We start from the raw sequence: 21,686 nt of genomic DNA, 5'->3' as shown, positions 1-21,686 counted from the left end.
GTAGGTTGGGGCAGTGGCCAGGTGAAGGCCTGACTCGGGGGCTGGGGGGGGTGGGACCAGGTGAGGGCTGGGCTTCAGGCCACACAGGGATGGGCCAGCACTTCCCAGGCAGGCTTCTCTCTGGCAGTGTCCCCATGGAGCGGGGTCCCCTTCTCTGGTACTGGACTGGGAAGGATGGGTCCTCCTGGATGGAATGAGACAGTAGGAGAGAACTGGGCTGGCAGCAAAGGCCCGGGAGTGAGTGGGAGTGCCCAGGCCTGAGGGCAGAAAGAAGGGGGAGGGTGTCACCGTCATCAGGCCCAGAGTGAGGACTGCATGTGGCAGGTGGGAGCAGTGAGGACTCAGAAGCCCGTCCTTGGGACACTCGGGGTTGCACGGGAACAAGAGCTGGCACGCCTCTCCCAGCCCACTCACTGTGTGCTCGGTGCTGGTGGGCACGGAAACCTGCGGTTCCCAAAGTGTGATCCCCAAGTCCACAGCTCAGCTTGAAGGAAATGCGAATTCTCAAGCCCCAGGTAGGATTGGAGGGACCTCTGGGGTAGCCTGGCATGGCATGAGCGCTCCAGCTGCCCCACGGGACTCTGACTCTTCAGGGCTGGAAAACCTGCACCTTCAGACCACCCACCGCGTGGGGCACCGTCTCCACTTATAGAGAAGTTAGATAATTCGGCCAGTCTTGTGAAAGGAGTAAAGTTGGAGTGCAGGCCGTCTGGTTCCGAAACTGCCCTGGGCTGCCCAGCGTGGTAGCCACAAGGGGCTATTTAATTTTTGATTAAAGTTAATAAATAAAATGGACAATTCAGTTCTTCAGTTGCACCAGCCACATTTCCACGGTGCAAGGGCCTCCTGTGGCCAGCAGCCACCAGACTAGACGGAGCACGTCTGAAACGGTGGCATCGCCGGCATGGGTCTCGAAGCTGCCCCTTAACCACTGTTGGTGTCCATGCCCCAGAGTCCCCCAGTCCCTCCAGGAGGAGGCCGGCACATGCTTATGCAAGCAAACCAGTCAAAGCAAGCAGCCCAGCGCCATGCCACCCACAGCACCAGAGGTCGGCGGGGAGCCAGGGCTACGGGTCGGTTCCCAGGCTCTGGGCAGTAGTCAGGGTCCTGGCGGGGCACTCAGTCATTCTGTGGTGATGTGCATTGGGGAAACTGAGCTGCCCCCAAGGACAGGCCTGCAGGCTTCTGCCTGGACCACCTGCCCAGCCTCTCTCCAGAGGGGCAGTCCCCTGTGCCCAGAGTCTGGAGGAGATGGCCACTGGACTCCAAGGTGTGCTGGCCACACCACCTGGAGACAATCAAAGGAGGGAAAACACTGGGGGCTCCTCCCTGGGGCACGCTAAAATTGAAGAGCCCAGAGAGGGGCCCCACAGGGGGTCTGCAGGCACCCATCCTTCACCAAGAAGGCACATCTGAGCGTTTCCCAGACCAGACGGTTGTTTCTGTACTTGGAAACTTCAACACCAGAACTCGGTCCTTTCCTTGCTCCAGGAGGGTGGGGAAGGGGCCTCGAGAGGGACCACAGGAAGCCCCGCCCCCACCCCACTGGCAGCCCTTGGAGCAGCGGAGCCGGTGTGGAGCCTGGAGGCCACTCCTCCAATGGGCCCTAGGGCCTGTATCCAGCTGAAATGCTGACATGTTGTCCTGGTATCCCCCAACACCCACATTTTCTTGCCATTTTGTCCTCAAATGGGAATGAATTAGGGTAGCAGGGATGCAGAGGAAATGCTTGGTTCTGTTTTCTGTCTTCCTAACTAGGCTGTTAAAAACTGAAAGGGATGTTGTTGGGAGCAGGCAAAGTTTTCTCTACAAAACCTGGAATGGGAAGATGGGGAGGAGGATCCTCTGCCTCCACAGTGAGGTGGCTTGGAGAAGGTGGGGGCAGAGCCAGAGCAGAGAGCCAGACTGGAGGGGGCGGGGTAGAAGGAGGCTGGCAACGTGGGGGGCCTGAGTGTCCCACCCCCATGTCCAGAGGTTTGTAAAGCCACCTTCCCAACTGTGCCCAGGGACTGCCCTGCCAACAGGCTGGGACACCCTGTCCACACACCTCCCTGCCCTGCACGCAATGGGGCCACAGGCCCTCCAAGTGCAGGGTGATGTCGAATGAAAGCCCCAGTCCCTATATGGAGGGCAGGGACCTTCCATCCCCCACTTAGTGTTGCCCAGGGCAGCACTTCCCCTTCAAGCAAGGAGGCATCCCAGAATTCACCTGCTGCGCTCCCTTTACTGTTAACACGGTCCAGCAAGTCCTTACGTGCCTCGGTACCTTTGCACGGCTGTGCTCTGCAGGAAATACGGTTCCCTCTTCTTTGCCTAGGCTCTTTCTCGTCTCCTAGGCCTCACCTCAAATTGTCACTCCTCAGAGGCCTTCTGGGGCCACCCAATGCCCACTCTATGACACTTCCCTATTCAGTTTTCTTTATGTTATCATTTTATATTATATTATTTGGCTTTGGGTTGATGTTCTCTCCCACTCCTAAAAGGACCGTCGGTGTCATCAATAACTGCACCACCAACAGGCCCTGGACACTGTGTTGAATGAACTAATGACCTCAGGATCTGAGAAAGAGGGATGGCCCCTCCCCACCCTTTCATTCCTCCTTACCTCAGTCAGTCTCCTGTAGGTGAGAGAGGAAGTTCACCATTATATCTAGCTGCCTGTTCCCCGTTGGTTATTACCCCTGCTGGCCCCAGGTGGGGAGCAGCCCCTGCAAACTGCTGTCTCTGTGCAAACCAGGCAGCTGGGGGCCTCCCGTCCGGAAGGGCAAGGCCATTCTGGCCTGGGGAGAGCTGCCTTACCTTTAAAACCTGGGGAACCTGATGGGGGTAGAGGGGAGCAGGATGCACTGCCTATGGAACTCCCCACGAGACTCAAACCCCGGGGTCAAACCCCGGGGTCGCGGGGCTACGGATAGGCAGGGGGCAGGTGGAGGCAGCCTGGACTGGCATGCGCCGAGTGAGAGGCCCGGAAACACTCACTGGACCTGCACGCACTCCCCTCTGGGCGGCATCCCCCGCACGCGCAGGTGGGCAGCACTTCCAGGGTCTGGGAGAACTCGCCCAGTTAAGACCCCACCCCAGTATCAGGAGTGGGGATGAGGCGGCCACACTCGTGGCTCCCCCGGAGGGGTGAGGACGCCCCATCCATGACCCCCCCCTTAAGGAGTGGAAGCCCCCCGCATCTTTCACACTCCACTCCCGCCCTCAGCTTGAGGGTGACACTGAGCGTGCCCCCTCGTCCCACGTGTCTGGTTTGGCTGGAGAGGTCCCCACTTTTCAGCTCATGTACTTCCGTTTAAAGATTCTTCTGGAATGAGGCCGAGGCTGGAGACCCGCAAAGACCCCTTTAACCCGCACGCCCTAAAGTGGCCGGTATTCCGGCCCTCTACAACCTCCCAGGGAGCGGGCCCAGGGAGCTCGGGGACGGGCGCGACGTCGCAGAACCTTCTCCCATGGGACGGAGCTTATTGGGGAGAAGGTGGAGCTCGGTAGAGCGGAGGGCTGCCGGGGCGGGGCCTGACAGTCGGGGCGGGGCCTCGCTGGCCTGAGGCGGAGCGATCGTGACTAGGCCGGCGTGGTTGGGGCGGGGCGGGGCCTGGGCGAGGCGGGGCCGGAGGAGGGGAGAGCAGCCTGGGCGGGGCCGGGGCGGGGCGGGGCGGGGCTCGCCCAATGCTCCACTGGAGCGCCCACTTCCTCTGGCGCTGGCTGCCGGGCGGAAGTACGTCAGTTGTTATCTGCTCGGGGCCCCGCCACCGCGGTCGCCGCCTCACGAGCCCCGGCGCCTGAGCCCGGCACCTGCCCCGCCCGCGCCCCGACCGCCCGCCCGGCCCGCTGCTCGCCGTCCGCCGCGCTTGAGGCGCGCCCCCGGGGCCGCGGCCTGGAGCCGCTGAGCGCCGGCCGCCCCGCCGATGCGCGCGGCCGCCCGAGCCGGGGCGCTCAGGCCGCGCCGGGCCTGGGGCTGAGGGCTCCTCGCGCGGCATGCCCGACCCGGCCCACCGCCCGCCGCCGCCCAGGGCACGAGCCCGCACCGAGCCCGGCGGCGCCGCGTAGCGCAGCGGCAGCGGGAGCCCGACGGCGCGGCCGCAAGGTCACCGCGCGCCATGGAGGCCAAGGTCCGCCAGAGCCGGCGCTCGCGCGCGCAGCGGGACCGCGGCCGGCGCCGGGAGGCGGCCCGCGACTCCCGCGATCAGAGCGCGTCGTCGGGCGATGAGCCCGAGCCCGGACCCGGCAAGGAAAACGCGGGCCTGCCCCGCGCGCCCCCTCCCCGCGCCGCCGCCGCGCGACCCCCGCGCCGCCGCCGCCGCGAGTCCAGCTCGCAGGAGGAGGAGGTCATCGACGGCTTCGCCATCGCCAGCTTCAGCACGCTGGAGGCTTTGGAGGTAGGTGGGGCGGCCGGGCGGGGCGCCCCGGGAAATGCCAGCCCCGGGGCAGCGGCACACCCCCACCCTACTCCCACCCCTCGCCTTAGGGGTCCGGGCCGCGTGGGCCCCGCGAGCCCGGCCGGTCGCTCCTGGAGGACCCGGTAGCCTGCAGTGGGAGCAGGGGTGTTCGTGTATCGAGATGCTGGGGAGGAAAGTCGCTAAATTACATGGTCCAAACGGGCCGTCTGGCTGCACAGTCGTCCTTTTCTCAATTGTGTTTGTTGCCAGACCCTCAGTTGTTTGGGCTGTGGATGTGCCGGGGAGGTGTGCGCTGCTGACTCCGCGGAGGCGGTGATAAAATGGGTACTTGAAGGTCCTTCCTGATCCTGCCCTTCCCCCTGAGGTTCCTGTTTAGACGGCGGCCGAGGGACCGTCATGTCTTAGATCCCCCTCCGTGACCGCTGCTTGCTGCATGGTTAAGAGGTGACAAAAATATTGCCTGTCTGGCTGATTTACCATGGACAATATTTGCTGAGCAAATAGTGCCCTGCTTGCCTGAACTCAGGTGAGTGGAGAGGGAAAGGAATACTGTCAGAGTTGGCCAGTGGTGTGTGGGGACCTACTGTCTTCTAGAACTGGCTCGGGAAGAAACACGGGCCAGGCCCTGGAGTCCTACGAGCTTCAGCCAGCCAGCGAGCGCGTCCACGCTCCAGGGGCCCCACGCAGCACTTACTTTGACGGACCGGCATCTGCTTGGGGTCCTAGGGATCAGTCAGTGAACAGTCCCCCTTCCTTTTTCGGGTCTTGGGGGTCAATGGCCTGTGAACCCCCAGTCTCAGAGTCTGAGCTTTGGGGCCGGGGAAGTGCCCACAAGGCAGGTGCCCCAGTGAGCCCTCTCCCTGGGGTCTGCGGCTCTGTGGGAGCCTCAGCGTCAGGTGCAGGCAGCCAGGGGGGAGGTGGCACAGGGATAGGTTTTCCGCTTTCTGTCTGGGCAGGTGGATACACAGGTGGGATCCTCTGTGGTGCACATCTGTGGCGCCTGAGATGGCTCTGGAGCCAAGAGGTCCCCAGCTAAGACACTTGGGTGTGGTGTGGTGGCACATGCCACGGCTCTATGGGAAGAGGTGGCCCCAGCGCTGTTTTCCTGCTGTCAGACAAGCCGGGTCCTGCTCTGCAGCCTCGGAGAGGTTACACCACCCATCTTCCGGCTGGCCCTCCACCTGACAGTCTCTCACACCAGCCTATCAGCCCCTTCCAGCTTCTGCTGCCGTGGGTCTCCATACCTGCCGTTCCCTCTGCCTTGGTTGTTCTTTGGCACCTTTAGCTCTCAGCGCAAATGTCACTCGGAAAGGCCGTCCTGGCAACCATTTGAAGTGACATCTTTTCTAACCCTTCGGCTCTCCCCATGCTATTTCACATATTTTCCTTCCTGTCAGTTACCACTCTCTCCGAAGCTGGCTTGTGATTTACTCGCTCCGTGTCGCCACCAGACTTGTGAACTAGATGTGAACAGGCACCACTTCTGTCTCATGTGTCTCCTGTGGGGTCCCAGTGCCCCGTACACATTTGTGGAGTTGTGTGAACAAGTGAGGGGAGGAACCCAGGTTTAGGAAGGCTGAGCCTCAGGTCGTCGACGCACCCTGGTGACGCAGGCCTGTGGGGTCTGTGCAGTGCCTGCAGTGGCTCTGGCTGTGCTCCTGCATTGAGGGCACTGAAAGTGGGTTTGGGGGACCTCACCTCACAGTGAGACGAGCCTGCTCTGCTTGGTGCTCACACAGCCACCTCACCCCAGGGCTGCTCCATGCACCGTTCTTTCTCTGCCCCTCTGAGCCAGGGACGGGTCCACCACCTTGGAAAGGCGGGGTTTTTGCACGAGTCATGACTTCTAGATTGGCACTCTGGCTTGGCCTCATTTCTTGCTAAAGTGTAGTGGTTTTTCCTCAGATGTTCATCGTGACAGCTAATGTGCAGTGAACGTGTACTCTAGCAGGCTCTGCTCTGTGCCTGCCTGACCCCACTACACAGATGGGTACACTGAGGCCCATCGCCATGAATCCAGGCCCCAGCCTGCCCTGTCTCAGAGCTCTGCCAGGCCTCCACGTGGGAGTGGGAAGTTCCGAATGTCAGGTGTAGACCTGCTCAGGAGGTGGGACCCACACAGAGGAGAGTGCCAGTGTCCCCAGAGCCCTTCTTGCCTTTGTCCGGAGTGTGCAATGTCCCTGTCCCCCACATCCTGTGCATCTGTCTCTGCTCTAAGGGAGAACAAAACCCTGCTGTTGGGGTAGCTAAGAGGGTCACAGCCACTTCTGTTAAGTGCTGCAGACACAGCAGACTCTCCACAGCATGGCAGCGTATTGTTGGCTGAGGAGGGCGCCCCCAGGTCTGGCATGGCTCAGGGTGTGTCTGAGGCCCTGGGGACACGGGGCTGGGAGTATGGGGACGTGAGATGCGGCTTGGCCACTGTGTGGAGCCCATGCTGTCAGTCCCATGTGTGGGGGTCCTGGTTTGGGGGGGGGCCATGTGCCCAGCCCATTTGTCCAGCAGGGACCGCGCTGAGACCAAGCAGATGAGGGCTCAGTGAGGAGAGCCGGGAGTGGGAAGAGATCAGAGCGGTCGAGCCTCCTGGTCTTCAGATGGGGAAACTGAGGCTCAGAAAGGGGAGCACTTTGCCTGTAGTCAGGGGACGCAGGTGCGGCACCCAGCCTGGACCCCGCCTAGGACGGCTCCAGGCTGCTCCCCACACCCTGAGGGCCTGCACCTGGTGGTGGGGCTGCTCCCTCCAAGGGGCACCCTGCCAGCAGTGAAAGCAAAGCCACTGTGTGGGGACGGCTCACTGCGGTGGGAGCCTGGGCTGGGGTCCCTGCACTGTGACCGTCTGAGCAGTGATGACAGTGACAGCCGCATCCTGAGGGCTCCCGTCCTTGCACCCCCACATTACAGACAGGTAGCCATGGCCCTGGGTGGTGACGTCCTCTTCCAGGACCCACCCTGCAGCCCCGGTCCACAGAACCAAGGATCTTCAGTCCAACGTGGGCTATGTCTTCTGGACGCTCCGGTGGAGCCTGAGCCTGAGTGGCTACTGCAGGAGCCGCAGGTACAGTGTGGCTTTGGGAAGGGCCGCCCCAGGGCCATGGGCATCCACGCTGGGCCGTAGGCAGGCTGGGCAGGGTCTGCTGGGTCACCGCTGTCACAACGCCCATGGAGTGTGGCCCCTAGTGGATGTGGTGGGTGGTGGAGACCCTGTGACCCTGTGTGTGCTGGCTGACTCATCCCCCGCCTGGGCTTGTGCAGTGGGCAGGGACCATGTCCTGGGCTGTCACCCCAGCCCCCCGCTGCCCCACATGGCTGGTGTTGTGTGCATAGCACTGTGGCCTCCAGGCATGTTTCCTCCGTCCCAGCACGTTCCAGCTGTGTGGGCTGACAGCAGGAGGAAGGGTGGCAGACCCGGCTGTGTCCCCACTTCCTTCCCTCTGCTGAATGCCTGGAGGCTGTGCTGTGGGGATTGGGGTGGGGGCCTGAGGCAAGGCGTCCCGTTGAGGTGGGTTTCCCCAGGGGGGGTGGCCCACGCCATAAGGGGCTTCTCCATGCCAGGCTGCAGGCCACCTGCCCCCACTGATTTTTTGTGTGGAGTTGCACGTATGTGTGTATGTGTGTGCTATGTGTACTTGTGTGGTACTCTGTCCACGTCCCAGATATGTGTATGTACGTATATATACGTGTGTTGGGGCCTTCCTGGGGTGGGATGTAAACCCCGGCGGGACCTTGGTGGGTCTCAGCCCCTCCCCCCAGTTTCTGTCTTCCGCCCTGTCCCGTCTGTATACCTGGCTCTGACCTGTCTAGCCCTTGCAGACCCCATGGGCCCCACCTTGGCTGGTGTCTGTGGCCTGGATCCCTGGAGGGCGGGCTTGCCCCTTGCCCTCGGCACACGTCCTGGAGCCCCCGTAAGGGCCTCACTTCCTCCTTTCGTAGCAGGTGGTCCCCCCAGCGGGCAGTGGATGCTCCCAGGCTCACTGAGCTGGCCTCGTGTCCACCTCCATCTCCGAGCTCCCATCCAGGCACTGTGCTCTTCTTGTGGTCCCCCGTGCCCACCCTGGCCCTCCCCCACCCGAAGGCTCTTCCCCCAAGTTGGGTGACTTACTCTCCTCTCACACAAGATGGGGTCAGACTGCCTCCTCCCCTTCCTGCAGGGAGTTCCTGAGCCCTGTGTCTGGGCCATTGCCTGCCTTCCCAGCTCTTGTCCCCAGCAGGTCACACCCTCTCCTTTGTCACCCATGAGGACTCTGGGGGTGTCAGTTTGCTCACGGATATGTCTCCCCACGCAGAGCCTCCTCTTCCTCTTGTCTCCTGTGCATGTTTTCGCGTGGACATTGTCCCACCCAGCAAGCGGGGGCAGCGGGCCAACATCAGGCTGCCCCTGTGTTGCAGAACCAGCCCTGCTGGCCGTGCCGTGTGGGCAGTCTCCCTTCAGGTCGCTTGCTGGTGGTGCGGTTGGTGTTTGGCGCCGTGTTCCTAAGCGAAGGTGGCCTGCGGCTGTCTGGCATAGTGTGTGCTGGCCTGGGACAGCCCTGGTGGCGAGGGGTTTGCACCTGCTAAGTCCCAGCCCCCCTTCCCGGTGGTCAGTTAGATACCGAGTCAGTGCCGTTCGCAGTGGGGAGGAAGGTCATGAGAAAGGAAGCTGCCGGAGCTGCAGGGTCGGCAGAGTGGCCAGGGCGTGACCAGGCAGCCTGCCTGCCCGCTGCTGCGGGGCGAGGATGCAGCCTGACAGGCGGTGCACGTAACGCTCTGGGCTCCACGACTGAGCTGACCTCCCTCATTCGGCCCTTGGCAGCCCCTCACCCAGACCGGCTGGGGACGGCCTCTCCTGGCTCTTGCTGTTGGGGCCCGGGCAGTGGTAGCCCTGGGCAGGCAGGCCATGCTCACACGTGGGGTTCCTGGGCCTTTGGAAGGGACTGCTGGCCAGGAGGCGGTACGCACGTACTCTGACCTGTTTCTCCCCTGACACACTCACTGAGCGTTTATTGAGCCGACTGTGCTAGGCCCAGGGGCAGCTGTGGGCTGTGCTCCAGGCAGAGCAGACGCACAGGTAACAGGAGGTAACTGGCTGTCAGGACAGCACTGGGGGCGTCAGGAGGAGGGTGAGCAGGCCCGGCAAGTCCTGGGGAGATGGGGACCTGGTGGGGCTTTCAGCTTGGACGCCTGGAGAAGGTGGACGGGGCGTTGGCAGAGGGCGGCTGGGCGGCGGTGGCAGGAGGTCACAGAGGTGCTGCTTCCCTTGGGGGGCGGCACATGAAACTGTGTGGGGACTCTGCAGGTGTGGAATTGGTTCCAGTTCTGTGTGCAGCTTGCCCTGGTGCCCGGGTTTGCCAATCAGTTGGGGAAAGAAAGCACGCCGAGTTGCCAGCCTGATCCTCATTCAGCTGCCCGGGACTCTGTGTGGACCGACTCAGTGTGAAGGTGCACGTGGGGGAGCAGAACCCTAACCCTGTGCCCAGCCCCACACGCACACACGGCCTCGCCCGTCCTCCCAGCCTCCGTCAGTGTAGTGCGTGTGCCCGTGTGTGTACAAGTGGGCGTTTGTGGGGTGTGCATATGTGTGTACCTACGTATGAGGGGCTGTGTGTCTGTATGTGTGGGAGGGACCCACTGGCAGAAAGCCCAGGCTGGCCTGGTGGCCATGTCTGCCCCACAGGCCACCCGGCTCAAACCCCAGTCTGGTGAGGTGTGCCGTGGCCCTGGCTCTGCTTTCTCCTTGGAGCAGCAGTTTGGGGTGGGCGCACAGATGTACACGCCCGGCCACAGGCACTTGTGGGCCCCAGACAAGGGAGGGTCCTCTGGTACAGGGGGCGGAGCAGCCATCTGTGCGAGCCACGTGTGTGGCCTTGTTGGGGGACTGCCAGTCATACCCCATTGCCAGGGAGGAGTGGGAGGTTGGAGCCAGAGTGAGCGACGGCGATTGCCAGAAGTCATGGAACTAGGAATGACAGCAGTCAGGGTGAAGGTCAGGGACTCCCTTTATCCTCCAGCAGCCTCTGCACTGGGCTCTGTGTTCGCGTTGTACAGACAAGGAAGCTGGCACAGGGGTTAAGTCACTTCCTAGTCCACGTGCAGAGCAGGATTGGAACCCGACTTGGGGCCTCAGTCTGGGCTGCGCCTCCCGGGGGCTGGGGTTGGAGGCTGCATGCACCCCGAGAGCGGCAGGGCTCCCAGCTGTCCGGCCTGGCCCCACCTGTCCGGCCTGACCCCATCTGTGTGGCCTGTCCCACCTGTCCGGCCTGGTCCCACCTGTCCGGCCTGGCCCCATCTGTGTGGCCTGGTCCCACCTGTCCGGCCTGGCCCCACCTGTCCGGCCTGGCCCCACCTGTCCGTCCTGCCCCACCTGTCCGGCCTGCCTTCACCTGTCCGGCCTGGCCCCACCTGTCCGGCCTGCCTCCACCCGTCCGTCCTTCCCCACCTGTCCGTCCTGCCCCACCTGTCCGGCCTGCCTTCACCTGTCCGGCCTGGCCTCACCTGTCCGTTTTGCCTCCACCTGTCTGGCCTGGTCACACCTGTCCGGCCTGGCCCCACCTGTCCGTCCTGGCCCCACCTGTCCGGCCTGCCCCCACCTGTCCGTCCTGCCCCACCTGTCCATCCTGCCCCACCTGTCCGGCCTGCCTTCACCTGTCCGGCCTGGTCTCACCTGTCTGGCCTGGTCCCACCTATCCAGCCTGGACCCACCTGTCCAGCCTGGGCTCTGCCTCTCTAGCCTGGGGCCATGTATCTGGACACCCTGGCTTTCCTGTCCTCGGAGGTGACCTCAGTTTCACACTGAGTGGAGACTTGGTCCCATGGGCACTGATAGCCCGTTGGGCTGACAGGTCCCTGGGGGAGGGGGAGTGTCCAGACTAGCTTCCAGGGGAGTCTCAGCCCTGTGTGGCCATCAGCCTCGTCCTGACTCCTCTCCCTCAGCCCCACCCCACTGGTCACTCTGAATCTGACACGTCGTGCCACCTCAGGTACTTGGCAGCTTCTACCCTCCCTGTAAACACTCTCCAGCCTGGTGTGAGGAGTGCCCCAGGGCTCCCAGCCCTCAGTCCAGCCAAGACTCTTAGGGTGTGCTGTCACCTATCACCTCTCTGACCTGCAGCGCTGGCCACGTGCCGGTCCTCAGGGTGCTCGTTACACGCTGCACAGCCCTTCCTTAGCGTCCGGCTCTGCCCGTAGTCCCTGTGGGTATCTCCCACAGACCTGTCTCTTCGGTAAAGCAGGGGCCCCTGGCTCCTGACGTCATGTCTCTGCTTGGCCCTGATTCCCTGGGGGCGTCCTGTCTGGCACTGTGGAATGAACCCCACGGTCCTGGCTCAGGGCCTCTGCATGTGCACCTCCCAGGAACAGGTTCAGGACGCTGCTTTCTGGGCCCTCCCAGCTAGCTGAGGCCAGTGAAGCTGGTGAGGCTCGAAGCCGTGCGCCCTCTTCCCAGCACGTGGCCCTGGCCAGTCCTGTGCCTGCTCTGGGACGAGGTGGCCTCGTGGGGCAGTGCTGGGAGTACGCCCTGGTCCTGCACCTCTCCTGTCGCCTCTTCAAAGCTCTTCTCTGCGCTGATCCTGTGGCCTGTTTCTCTTTGTCCCCCACACCGGGGCAGAACCCCAAGATGGGCCACCCTGATGGGTGAGGCAGGTCTGGTGGCCCTGGTGGCTCCTCCGCATGTGACAGCTGAACAGCAGCTGTGTAGATCCCAGGGACGGAGGGGGCACAAGAGTGCTGTCTGGGTGTAGAGGGGCTTGCTGGGCTGAGCCAGGGGGCAGGGGCGAGAGGCTGGGAGGGGCCTGGGCAGACACTGACCTCAGAACCCAGCTGTCGGGCAGTGCTTGAGAACAGGAGGTCCCATCTGAGTGTGGGCCACGCAGGGGCACAGTGTGGGGTCCTAGGAGGGGACAGGTGGGTGGGGGCAGTGCAGGAAGGCAGGACGCGGGAGCTTCCGCAGCAGCTGAGGTGTTAGTGAGGTCTCCGAGAGACAGGAGTTTGTCCTTGAGGGCCTTGTGACACTTGGACAGCCACATGTCCGGGGAGCCAGGGACCTCTCGGGCAGGATGCCTTATCTGGGGTGACAGCAGATAGGAGTAAGGGTGGGGAGCAGGTGGGAGCAGCCACCATGTGTGGGCGTGACCTGCAGAGAACGGTTCAGAGAGGAGAGTCCTGTCCCAGCAGAGTGGCTGGGGGGGTGACGGCCTGGTCCCCATGCCAGAGTCATTAGCATTTGACTCCCAACAAAGGTCAGCAGCAGGTATGGGGGCCCCAGGCTTTCCTGCTCCTGGACTGGGCAGAGGGACTCCCTCCACCCTCTGTCCTGGCTTCCAGTTCTCCCAGTGGGCGAGTGGCGTGTGGCAGGGAGGGACTGGCAGAGGTGTCAGTTGTCATGACCCAGGGGCTTCTACTGTCTCGCTGGGACCTCCCCAATTTTAGCACTCCATGTCCCACGTCCTGGGAACCCTCTCAGTCCCAGGCAAATAGGGACATCTGGTCTTTTGATGGGGGAGGGGGCTTCTTCCTGGGGAGACTGTGCACTGAGCTCTGTGCTCCCTGGACCACAGGGAGGGAGCACCTGCATGGGACCCTGGAGGGGGTCAGCAAATCTCAAAGGTGGGGCAGGGCATAGGTCTGAGGTTTCACTCAGGTGGGCAGGGAAGTTTGAGCCCCAGCTTGCAGGTGAGGGGGAGTGAGCCACATGGATGGCGGGGTGGAGGAAACAGCCCTGCCAAGACCCTGGAGCAGATAGATGTGTGCTGAAGGGTGTCCAGCCTACCAGGTGGGGCAGGTGGGGGCTTCACGCAGCCTGCAGGCAGGTGGAGTTTGCCCTGAGCTCCTGGAACCATAGGGAGCCATGTCTGAACCATGAGTGGGTGAGGGCTTCTCGATGGCTCCCCATAGCGCCTGGCTCTTTCATACCACAGGGTCTCCCTCCCACACAGGGTAGGAAGTGGAGGGGCCGGCTCGGGAAGAGGCCTCCTGTGATTCCAGGAGCATGGGGTGCACGCCTGGCCAGAGGGGTGCAGCCATGTCTGTGCCTGCAGGGCCTGGGGGCCTGGACGGGTCTGAGCCACAGGCGAGCAGGCGGCCTCGGCCACCAGTGAGGGCAATGGAGGTCCGTGTTTGCCGGTTCCGAGTGCTCTGTATGGTTGGGTTCCTGAATGACAGAAATTTTGTTGGTGCTCTATAGCAGTGATGACACACACAGTTGCTACAGAAAAATCCAATCAGAGGGTGCACAGCAGTGTGCATGCCACCTGGGTGGTCCGGGGAGGGCCTGGGGACCTGGTCTCAGGCCCCTAGGGCTGCAGACCACTGTGCCTGGCACCGCCCGCTCTGGAGGCCCCTCTGCGTTTGGGGGTGTGGGTGCTGGGCCTGCGTGGCTGCGTCTGCCTGTTGGTCTGTGTGCCCACAGGTGTGCACTAACCCAGGTGAGCTGCACAGGTAGATCGGTGGGAAAGTGTTGGCCCGAGGCTCTACGTTGAGGCCCTGCCTGGACATCCCCTCAGGGTCTCCTCACTGTCCCTTGTGGCGATGGTGGGCAGTGGGCTCTTAGGCCTGGCTCTGGGTCCTGGGGTGCCAGTGGACAGAGTGGACAGGACTCCAGACCCTGGACTGCTGGAGTTCATCTCGGCTCACCCCAAATCATTGCAGCCTTGGCAGTGCTTCAGTCTCCCCACTCACACTGGGGTGCTCCAAACACCAAGCCTGGGGTCACGGTGTGGATCCACCAGCAGCTGTTGGTGAATTGCTCCGCTGACAAAAGATGTGATAGATCTGAACGATTAGTGGTTGACAAATGCGTCCTCTTCACCCCGTGAAGGACGTGTGACTGGCTGTGTCTGGAGAGGTGGCCTGGACTTGTCCTGAGCCCTTGGGGGTGGGGGGCGAAGCAGAGGGAGGCTGTGTCTGCTGCCCACCAGCCGGGATTGGCATTTTACCATGCGTCCCTTTGCCCCTTGTTGTCGTTTGTCTTCACAAGTGCTTGTTAGACTGCAGCCCTGCCAGGTGTCCCCAGGGGCAGGCTGTTCCTCCCTGCATGTCCCTGGTTCACACCTCTTGTCTGCTTGTCCTTCTCGTGCCCGCCTGGCCTAGACCGTCTGATTTGACCCCATTGGTCAGAAGTGCCCGATGGCCCAGAAGTGGTTCCAGCCCCTTCCCTCAGAGTGAGGGGCTCCCCTGTAAAGGTGGGGCTAACCCCACAGGGGTTTGTGCGCTCGAGTCATGCGGTAGCAGCATGTCCACTCGTTCTGGACAGAGGTGGCCCATGGAAGCTGGGGAGACAGAGTTTACAGCTTTCTCTTACACTGAGAAGGCCCAGGCCACCCATGGGGGGCTCTGAAGTATGGGGGTACATGCTGTGAGCATGTGGGAGTCAAAGCTGGTTGTCAGGATCAGGCAGGGTGGTCCGGGGCCTGTCCGGTGTGGCTGTGACACAGTGAAGGGCTGGGCCCAGTGCCAAGGCGGTGTGTGAGCGCTGGTATGTGTGCATGGCGGGTGGGGTGCCTCCGTACCCCCCTCAGCACACCCACATGCACCCCAGGGACCCGTGGTGAATGGCACGTGGCAGCCTGGCTGGGCCACATGGGCCGGGTGCCTGGGAGGCTGTTTCTGGTAAGGTGAACATTTAAGTCTGTAAACTGAGTAAACAGATGGCTCTCCCCACTCCTGAAGACAAAGGTGGCCTGGAGCCACGAGGGTTTTCCACGGCTGCAACAGCCAGCTGTGCATCGTACAGCTCTCCCGTGTGCCCACCTGTTCATTTGTTGTGTGCCCACCGTCGGTTGTTTCTCTGGAGAGCCCTGGCCATACACTCCCACAGCGTGTGGCCTCGGGTCTTTCTTTCGTTCTTTCTGCACCACGATGGGGGTGGGGATCCCAAGGGTGGGTGGGGAGGTTCTGAGGTAGCAGACGAGCAGCCTGGCGCCCGGAGGCGGGTGGGGTGGACAGGTAGAGACCAGAGGCCCCAGTGCTTCCAGTGCCTGTGTGGGAACAGCCTGGTGGTGACAAGACCCTCTGTGGGCCGGAGGCCTGAAGCGGCTGTGAGTGAGTGAGTGACAGGCTCTGCCCTCGAGGCCTGGTGGTGTGGGCCTTTCTGGGCCTTGGGCTCTGCCTGTAAGAGGGCATGGCACCAGGAGCAGCACGCATTACGTGCAGTGCATGTGGGGGCGACGTCCATCTGCAGCAGGAGTTTCTCATCGCTGGAGGGGCTCCCTCCGTGTTCTCCCCTGGGAAAGCCTGTGGCCGTGTGCCTGTCCTGGGGCCGACCGGTGGGGCCTGCTGCCTGGCACCCCCTCCGGGCAAGTGGCATGAGCCTCCACACTCGCTGCTCCAGGGTCCTCCCCATGCAGCTCTGGAGGGAGGGGTCTGTCCCCGCATCTTCCCTGCTGGCGTTCCCTTCCTGTCCTTAGGGTGTCATGGCAAGTCGCCTGATGGGCCTGCCCTTCCGAGCCTTTCACCAGTACCTAGAGCCCGGCTGGTATGCAGTTAGTGCTCGCGGCCAGTTTAATGACTGCAGAGGGGGGCCTCTGTCGTCAGCGTGTAGGGGGAGTAGCCCCCGGCTGAGATGAGCTGGTGCTGAGAGGTTCAGAGGGGGCCTGGTGTCCCAGAGGGTGAGAGAGGGAAAGGGGCTATCGCACACCCAGAAGTGGGGTCCACCCACTGCTCAGAAGCCCGAGGTGCTCTGGGCAGAGCCACATGGGGTGGGCCAAGCGGAATTGTTTGGGGCTGGAATTCCAGGCTTCTGCGCAGCTGGTGGCAGGTCAAGCCCCCCATGCCCTCACAGCCCTGCTGACCTCTGGGAGCCCCCAGTCTGGCCGGCCCACCTTCCTCTCCCCTTTGCTGCTGCCCCTCTGGGCGCTGGGGACGGGGTGGCGGTGCGCACACGAGCCCTTGGCGTGGGGTCAGAGGTCAAGGGGTGCTAGAGCCCTTGTGAGAGGTTGTGGAGGGGTGTCCCTCCCTGAATCCCACCGCGAGCCTCGGGTCTTGGTGACCAAGGGTTTGTTTCTCGCCTTGGGCTGCTGGGGAAATCCTGGGAGTGCAGAGTGTTCCACTTTTGGATGGGAGGAGGCTAACCCCTGCAGCTGCCGGCGCAGGGCTGTCACCCGACAATTGCATGTGGTTGCTTCCAGTCCACGTGGGGGGCAGGCATAGAGGTCCCGTGCCCGGAAGGGGAGCTGTAGCCTGGCCAGCCTTGTCAGTGCCCCCCACTAATTCTAAGACTTGTGGGCCCCTCTGAAAGCAGGAGGGGTGTGGGGCGACTTCTTGAAGTGGCTGCTGGTGGTAGTGGTGAGTTTCTGTCCCATTGCCAAGCCAGGGGACCACATCATGGGGCATTGGTGCTTCCTGCCACAGGTGTGCTGAGGCTCCTGAGGCCTTAGCCAGGCGCCCACCTGGGAGCAGAACCCAGTCGGTGGCGGCGTGGGCTGCATTCCCTCAGGCCCTCAGGAGGCACTTCCTGTGGGGTGAGGGCGTCCCTGGGGTGTGCGGCACCAGCTCAGCTGTGTGTGGATACCGTGCAGCCCCCTCATCAGGTCCCCCATTTTCAGCAGCCCAGTGGAGCCCGTGTTCCCCCTGGACCCAAGGAAGAGGCAGGGGGACACCTCACCTGCTTCCTACCGATAGGCAGCAGGCCCTCCTGGGCTCTGGGCACGTTGCGGGGGCTGCAGGCAGGTGTGTCCAGCGCTGCCTACCTCTGCACGATAGGAGCTGTGCGTGGCAGTGCGTGAGCCCACGCACGTTGTCGGCACTGGTGCACATGAGCTGATGAAACACCTGCTGTGTGCCTGGCCTGCTCCGTGTCCCGGGTGCAGCTGTGAGTGAGAGAGGCGCAGGTTTCTGTGTTGGGAGCAGGTCTGCACACCCAGCTGACATGGCGACCTTTCCCTTGACAGGTGTCCATAGTGTCAGGAGGCCAGGTCGCGTGGAGTTGGGTGATAAACCCACAGAGGTCAGGAGCTGAGCCATCTCTGCCTGTGGCTATTGCAGTGATGGCCCTCAGCCCAGGAGCCCGAGGGGCACCCCAGGAAGGACCGGGCCTCTCCAGGGCCGCACAGTCTCCCACCTGCTTCCCCTGACTTGGGCGGGGCCCCCCCGCCGGGCCGAGACTCAGGCTGGGGCTCCTTGGGAAAGCCAGCCCCTGTCCAGCTTGTGTTCCACGGTCACTCTCCCCGACCATGTCCTGACATGCCCACCCACACTCTTCTGACCCATCTGCCCCCATCTGTCCCTCTCCTACCCTCCCCCTCACATGTGGCCCCCCCAGCACGGGAGACGCCTTCCTGGGTGAGTCCCGGCCTGACAGCCCACTCAGGCCTGGCACCTCCAGGTGGGGCTGTCGCATGTCCAGTGCCCCACTCTCAGAATGGTGTGGACTCGCATCGTGTCACTGGTGAGATAGCATGTGGAACTGTGTGTCATTGCCAATTAACCGGCTTTGTCCTACCTCACCCACAGAGGGACATGGCCCTGAAGCCACATGAACGGAAGGAGAAATGGGAGCGTCGCCTCGTCAAGAAGCCCCGCGAGTCAGAAAACTGCCCATCTGCGGAGCCGAGTGAGAACGGGCGGCCCCTGGAAGTGGGCAGCCCCGAGCAGGCCCTGGAGCCCCCCTGCGACCGGGGAAAGAAGGTCCCGCTGCAGCCCGCCAAGCAGGTGAGTGCTGGGCCCCACCCCACTCGGAACTTGGGGCTCTGTACCCCCTTCTCCTGGTGCCCTCGGGGCCACACCAGCACCTGGACACCACCCACGGCACCTGGGCCTGCCTGGCAACGAGCTCCATGGTTGCCAGGCATGGGGTATGGGGCACATGTGGACTGGGGCCTGAGGTAGACGCCCCTGGGAGCCCGGATCCTGAGCGGGGCAGAGGTCTGCCCGGGTGGGTCACAGCAGAGGGAGGATGGAGCCGGCTGGGTGCCCAGGAATGGAGGTGGGGGTGGGCGTGCCGGGCAGGGCCCGAGGTGCACCCACTGATAGGCCGGCCCCGTTTCCCCATCGCGTCTGTCAGGCTCCGCCGACCACGGGTGTCCAGTGTGTCTGTAATGCGTGGGGACCAGACTCGTGGCTGGTGCCCGCACCCACTACAGTACGCGAAGCTCAGTGTGTGTGTGGGCGGGCTGACTGGTTGGTGGTCTCCGTGTGAGAGGCAGCCCCGCCTGCCCCGGGCTCACAGCTGCTGGGAGCAGGCCCTCATGGGAGGGGCCGTCCTTGCTGTCACCTAGGGACCCGCTGGGACGGGCAGGGCTGCTGGCTGGGTTTTCTCCCAGAGGTCAGGGCTCTGTCCTCGGTATGGCTTGGCACTGCGCTGCTTTCCTCCCGGGGACTCACTGGTTTGCACCTCCTTTCAGGGAGGGGTTCTTCTCGGTGTTTCACACTCCACTTTCAACTCACTTGGGGATCGGGCTGCCGGTGAGGGGGCAGCATGTGTCAGGGTCCCGGGCTGGATGGGGGGATCTGCAGGCACACTTGCCCAGGTGGACACATGCTCTTTCTTCCATGCAGGTGTGCTCCCCAGAAGGGGGGCCGCTCCCAGCCAACCACTGGGACCAGAACGGCCCGGCCCAGCACCAGCAGCAGCTCCAGCCCAGCCAGCCCCAGGGGTCACTCCCAGCCCCGTGTCAGCGCTGCCGGCCCAGTCGGGCTCTCCCGGACCCCGGGCAGCCCTGCCAGCCCCAGCAGCCACTCCCAGGTCAGCGCAGCTGGCCCCAGCGGTCACTTCTGGGCCCAAGACAGCCCTGCCAGCCCAGGCGGTCCCTTCTGGGCCCAGGTCAGCCCTGCCGGCCCCAGCGGCTGCTTCCAGCCCCAGATCAGCAATGCCGGCCCCAGCGGTCACTCCTCGCTCAGCCCTGCCAGCCACGTTGGGCGCTCCTAGGCCCCAGGCAGCCCTGCCGGCCCCAGCGGTCCCTCCTGGCCCCATGCCACCTCTGCCGGCCCCTGCGGTCCCTCCTGGCCCCATGCCACCTCTGCCGGCCCCTGCAGTCCCTCCTGGCCCTCTGGCACCGCTGCTGGCCCGCTTGGTCGTGGGTGGCCCCGTGTCTCCACGGCCAGCCCAGCAGGGCCTCCTCAGGACAGCGGTGCCGGCCCCTTCGGTCCCTGCTGACCCAGTGCCAGTGGTGCCAGCCCCCACAATCATTCGCTGTGCTGTGTCCATGCCGCCGGCCTACCAGCTTCCTCTCAGGCCAGTGCTGCTGTTCCCGGCGGGCGTGCCTAGCCCCCTACCAGCCCCGAAGGTCCCTCCTGGGTCAGCCGTGTCACCCCCGGCGGTCACTGCTGGGCCCCAGTCAGCCCCAGCAATTAGCTGAAGCTCCAGAGCAGCCCGGCCCCCCCAAACCTTCACTGCGGGGCCCCAGACAGCCGCACCAACAGAAGCAGCCACTCCTGGGCCCAGAACAGCCTCACCCACCCAAGCGGCCACTCCTGGGCCCAGAACCGACCTGCCGTCGAAAGCGGCCACTCATGGGCCCAAAACAGCCCTGCCAGCCCCTACGGTCGCTACTGGGCCCGAGCCCGCCCTGCAAACCTCAGCCGTTGCTCCCCATCCCGGAGCGCCCATCGCTTCTGGGACGGCCAGCCCCGCCCCGCCGGCCGCTTCTGGGGCCCTTGCGCCAGCCTCGCCGGTCCCTGCTGGGCGCGGTTCGGGCCCACCAGCCCCAGTTCTCACTCCTGGCCCTGGGCCGTCCCTGCTGGTCCCTGAGGTCACGACGGACTCGATCCTCCACCCCTGCGGTGGCCCGCCAGGCCCCATACGTGAGCCCAGGAGCCTGAGGCCGTTTTCCAGCCCAGCCCAGCTGTGGCTGCGTGGGCAGGGCCAGGGCCAGGGCCGCCTCACTCTGCAGCCAGACTGGTTGGAGGTCTCCAGACCCGCTGGGCTGTTGGCGGTGGGAACTGAGGCTCAGCAGGGGCAGGAGCCCTGCAGGGCAGCCAGCAGCCTGAGGTCTGCCTGCGCCAGGAGGAGAGGAGAGGACCCCGCGTCTTCCGCCCCCCGCCACGCCCACTGCTCTGTGACGGGCACACCCTGGGAGAGGGAATGCGGCCACGGCCAGGGTACCGGCCGCAGGGCCTTCATGTGTCTGTGCCTCTAAGTGCCCTCTTGTCGTGAACGTCGGCATCTCCGTGCACAACCGCCCCACGTGTGCAAGTGCATGCACACATGTGCTGATACATGCGCACGCGTGTGTGGCTTGGGGGGTGTCAACCTCAGGCCTCGCTTCCTTGGACCCATCCCAGCCCCAGGCAGAAGGCGGACGCGCTGCCCCCCCCCCCCCGCTCCCTCCGGCAGAGGGTGATGTGTGTCCACCTCCAGAGTCCTGTGACTGGGGTGGGGCGAGGGGCGCGAGGGGTTGACGGGTCCAGTAGAAGCTGCTGGTGGCAGGGAGGGGCGCCCCCAGGACTCGGCCCCACCCCAGGGGCCGAACACTGATGCGGGTCTGAGGGTCCCGCCGCCCCAGCTCTGCCCCGGGAGCCCACAGGGCCCGGGCGTTCTCAGACTGCCCTCCCTCCGCCTAGCTGTCCCTTCACGTCCCCATGGGACAGACTCAACACTATAGGGTCTCCCTGCCCCCGCCCTCCCTCGCCCCAGCACATGGCTAGGGCAGGCGCCCCCGCACGCTGCTGGGGTGCTGGGCACGAGACGGGGGCTCAGCTCTGACTCCAGAGTCCAGGGGCGCCCTGGCCGGCTCCGCTCAGTGCTTTGTGCACCCAGGCTCACCTGGCTGTGACAGCGCCCCCAGTGCTGACCCTGCTCATGGAGGTACCCTGATATCCAGGCCCAGGCCTTCCCCTCCCTGCTTGCTCAGAGGACCCTGGTTTCCACTGGCTTTTGGGGTTCCTGACCAGCCGGGTATGGGGTCTCCCCGCAGCAGGGCCCATAGGTGTCTATTCTCCCTGAAATGCGGGGCCTGTTTTTCTGATTAAAGAAAATAAAAAGTGCCGTGCCATTATTTTTATAACAGCATCAGTGTTTGTGATTTAACAGATGAGTGTGTTGTACATGAAGTGATTTATTCCAACAAGTGATTTTCTGCACACCTGGACTTGCCTCTTGCTCATTACCTCCCAAGCAGCTGGGGTGGGGCCATGTGGCCTGGGCACGGCTCACTGCGCTGTGTAGTGTGGATTTGGGGGTCCCCCTCTCACCAGTCGCCCTCCAAGCCACGCTGGAGCCCCTCGGAGCAGCTTCTGCCCTGTCCCTCGGATCCCCTGCCCTGGAAGGGGCTCTCGCTAGATGCTGGCCCTCGTGTTCCCACCGTGCCCTGTGGTCGTATACTGAGGGTTGTATCCCGCCGTGTGTGTGTGTGTGTGTGTGTGTGTGTGTGTGTGTGTGTG

The 21,686-nt window shown here is 63.7% G+C and overlaps 1 protein-coding gene across 10 annotated transcripts in view; it reads left to right on the top strand.

The window, feature by feature from the left end:
• Positions 1 to 4,084: 4,084 nt before the first annotated feature.
• FBRSL1 (fibrosin like 1) overlaps positions 4,085 to 21,686 on the top strand; it is a 67,040-nt gene continuing 49,438 nt past the window's right edge. For all 10 annotated transcript variants that reach the window (XM_033097493.1, XM_033097491.1, XM_033097488.1 and 7 more), the window contains exons 1-2: positions 4,085 to 4,379; positions 17,820 to 18,017. In XM_033097493.1, coding sequence (XP_032953384.1) covers positions 4,101 to 4,379; positions 17,820 to 18,017 — 477 coding nt within the window. In that variant the 5' untranslated portion in view covers positions 4,085 to 4,100. The remainder of the gene's footprint in view (positions 4,380 to 17,819; positions 18,018 to 21,686) is intronic.

Source organism: Rhinolophus ferrumequinum, chromosome 25 (genome assembly GCF_004115265.2).
Source record: "Rhinolophus ferrumequinum isolate MPI-CBG mRhiFer1 chromosome 25, mRhiFer1_v1.p, whole genome shotgun sequence".
NCBI lineage: Eukaryota > Metazoa > Chordata > Mammalia > Chiroptera > Rhinolophidae > Rhinolophus > Rhinolophus ferrumequinum.
Note: the sequence above shows the minus strand (reverse complement) of the source record. Positions and strands in the feature narration are given on the sequence as shown.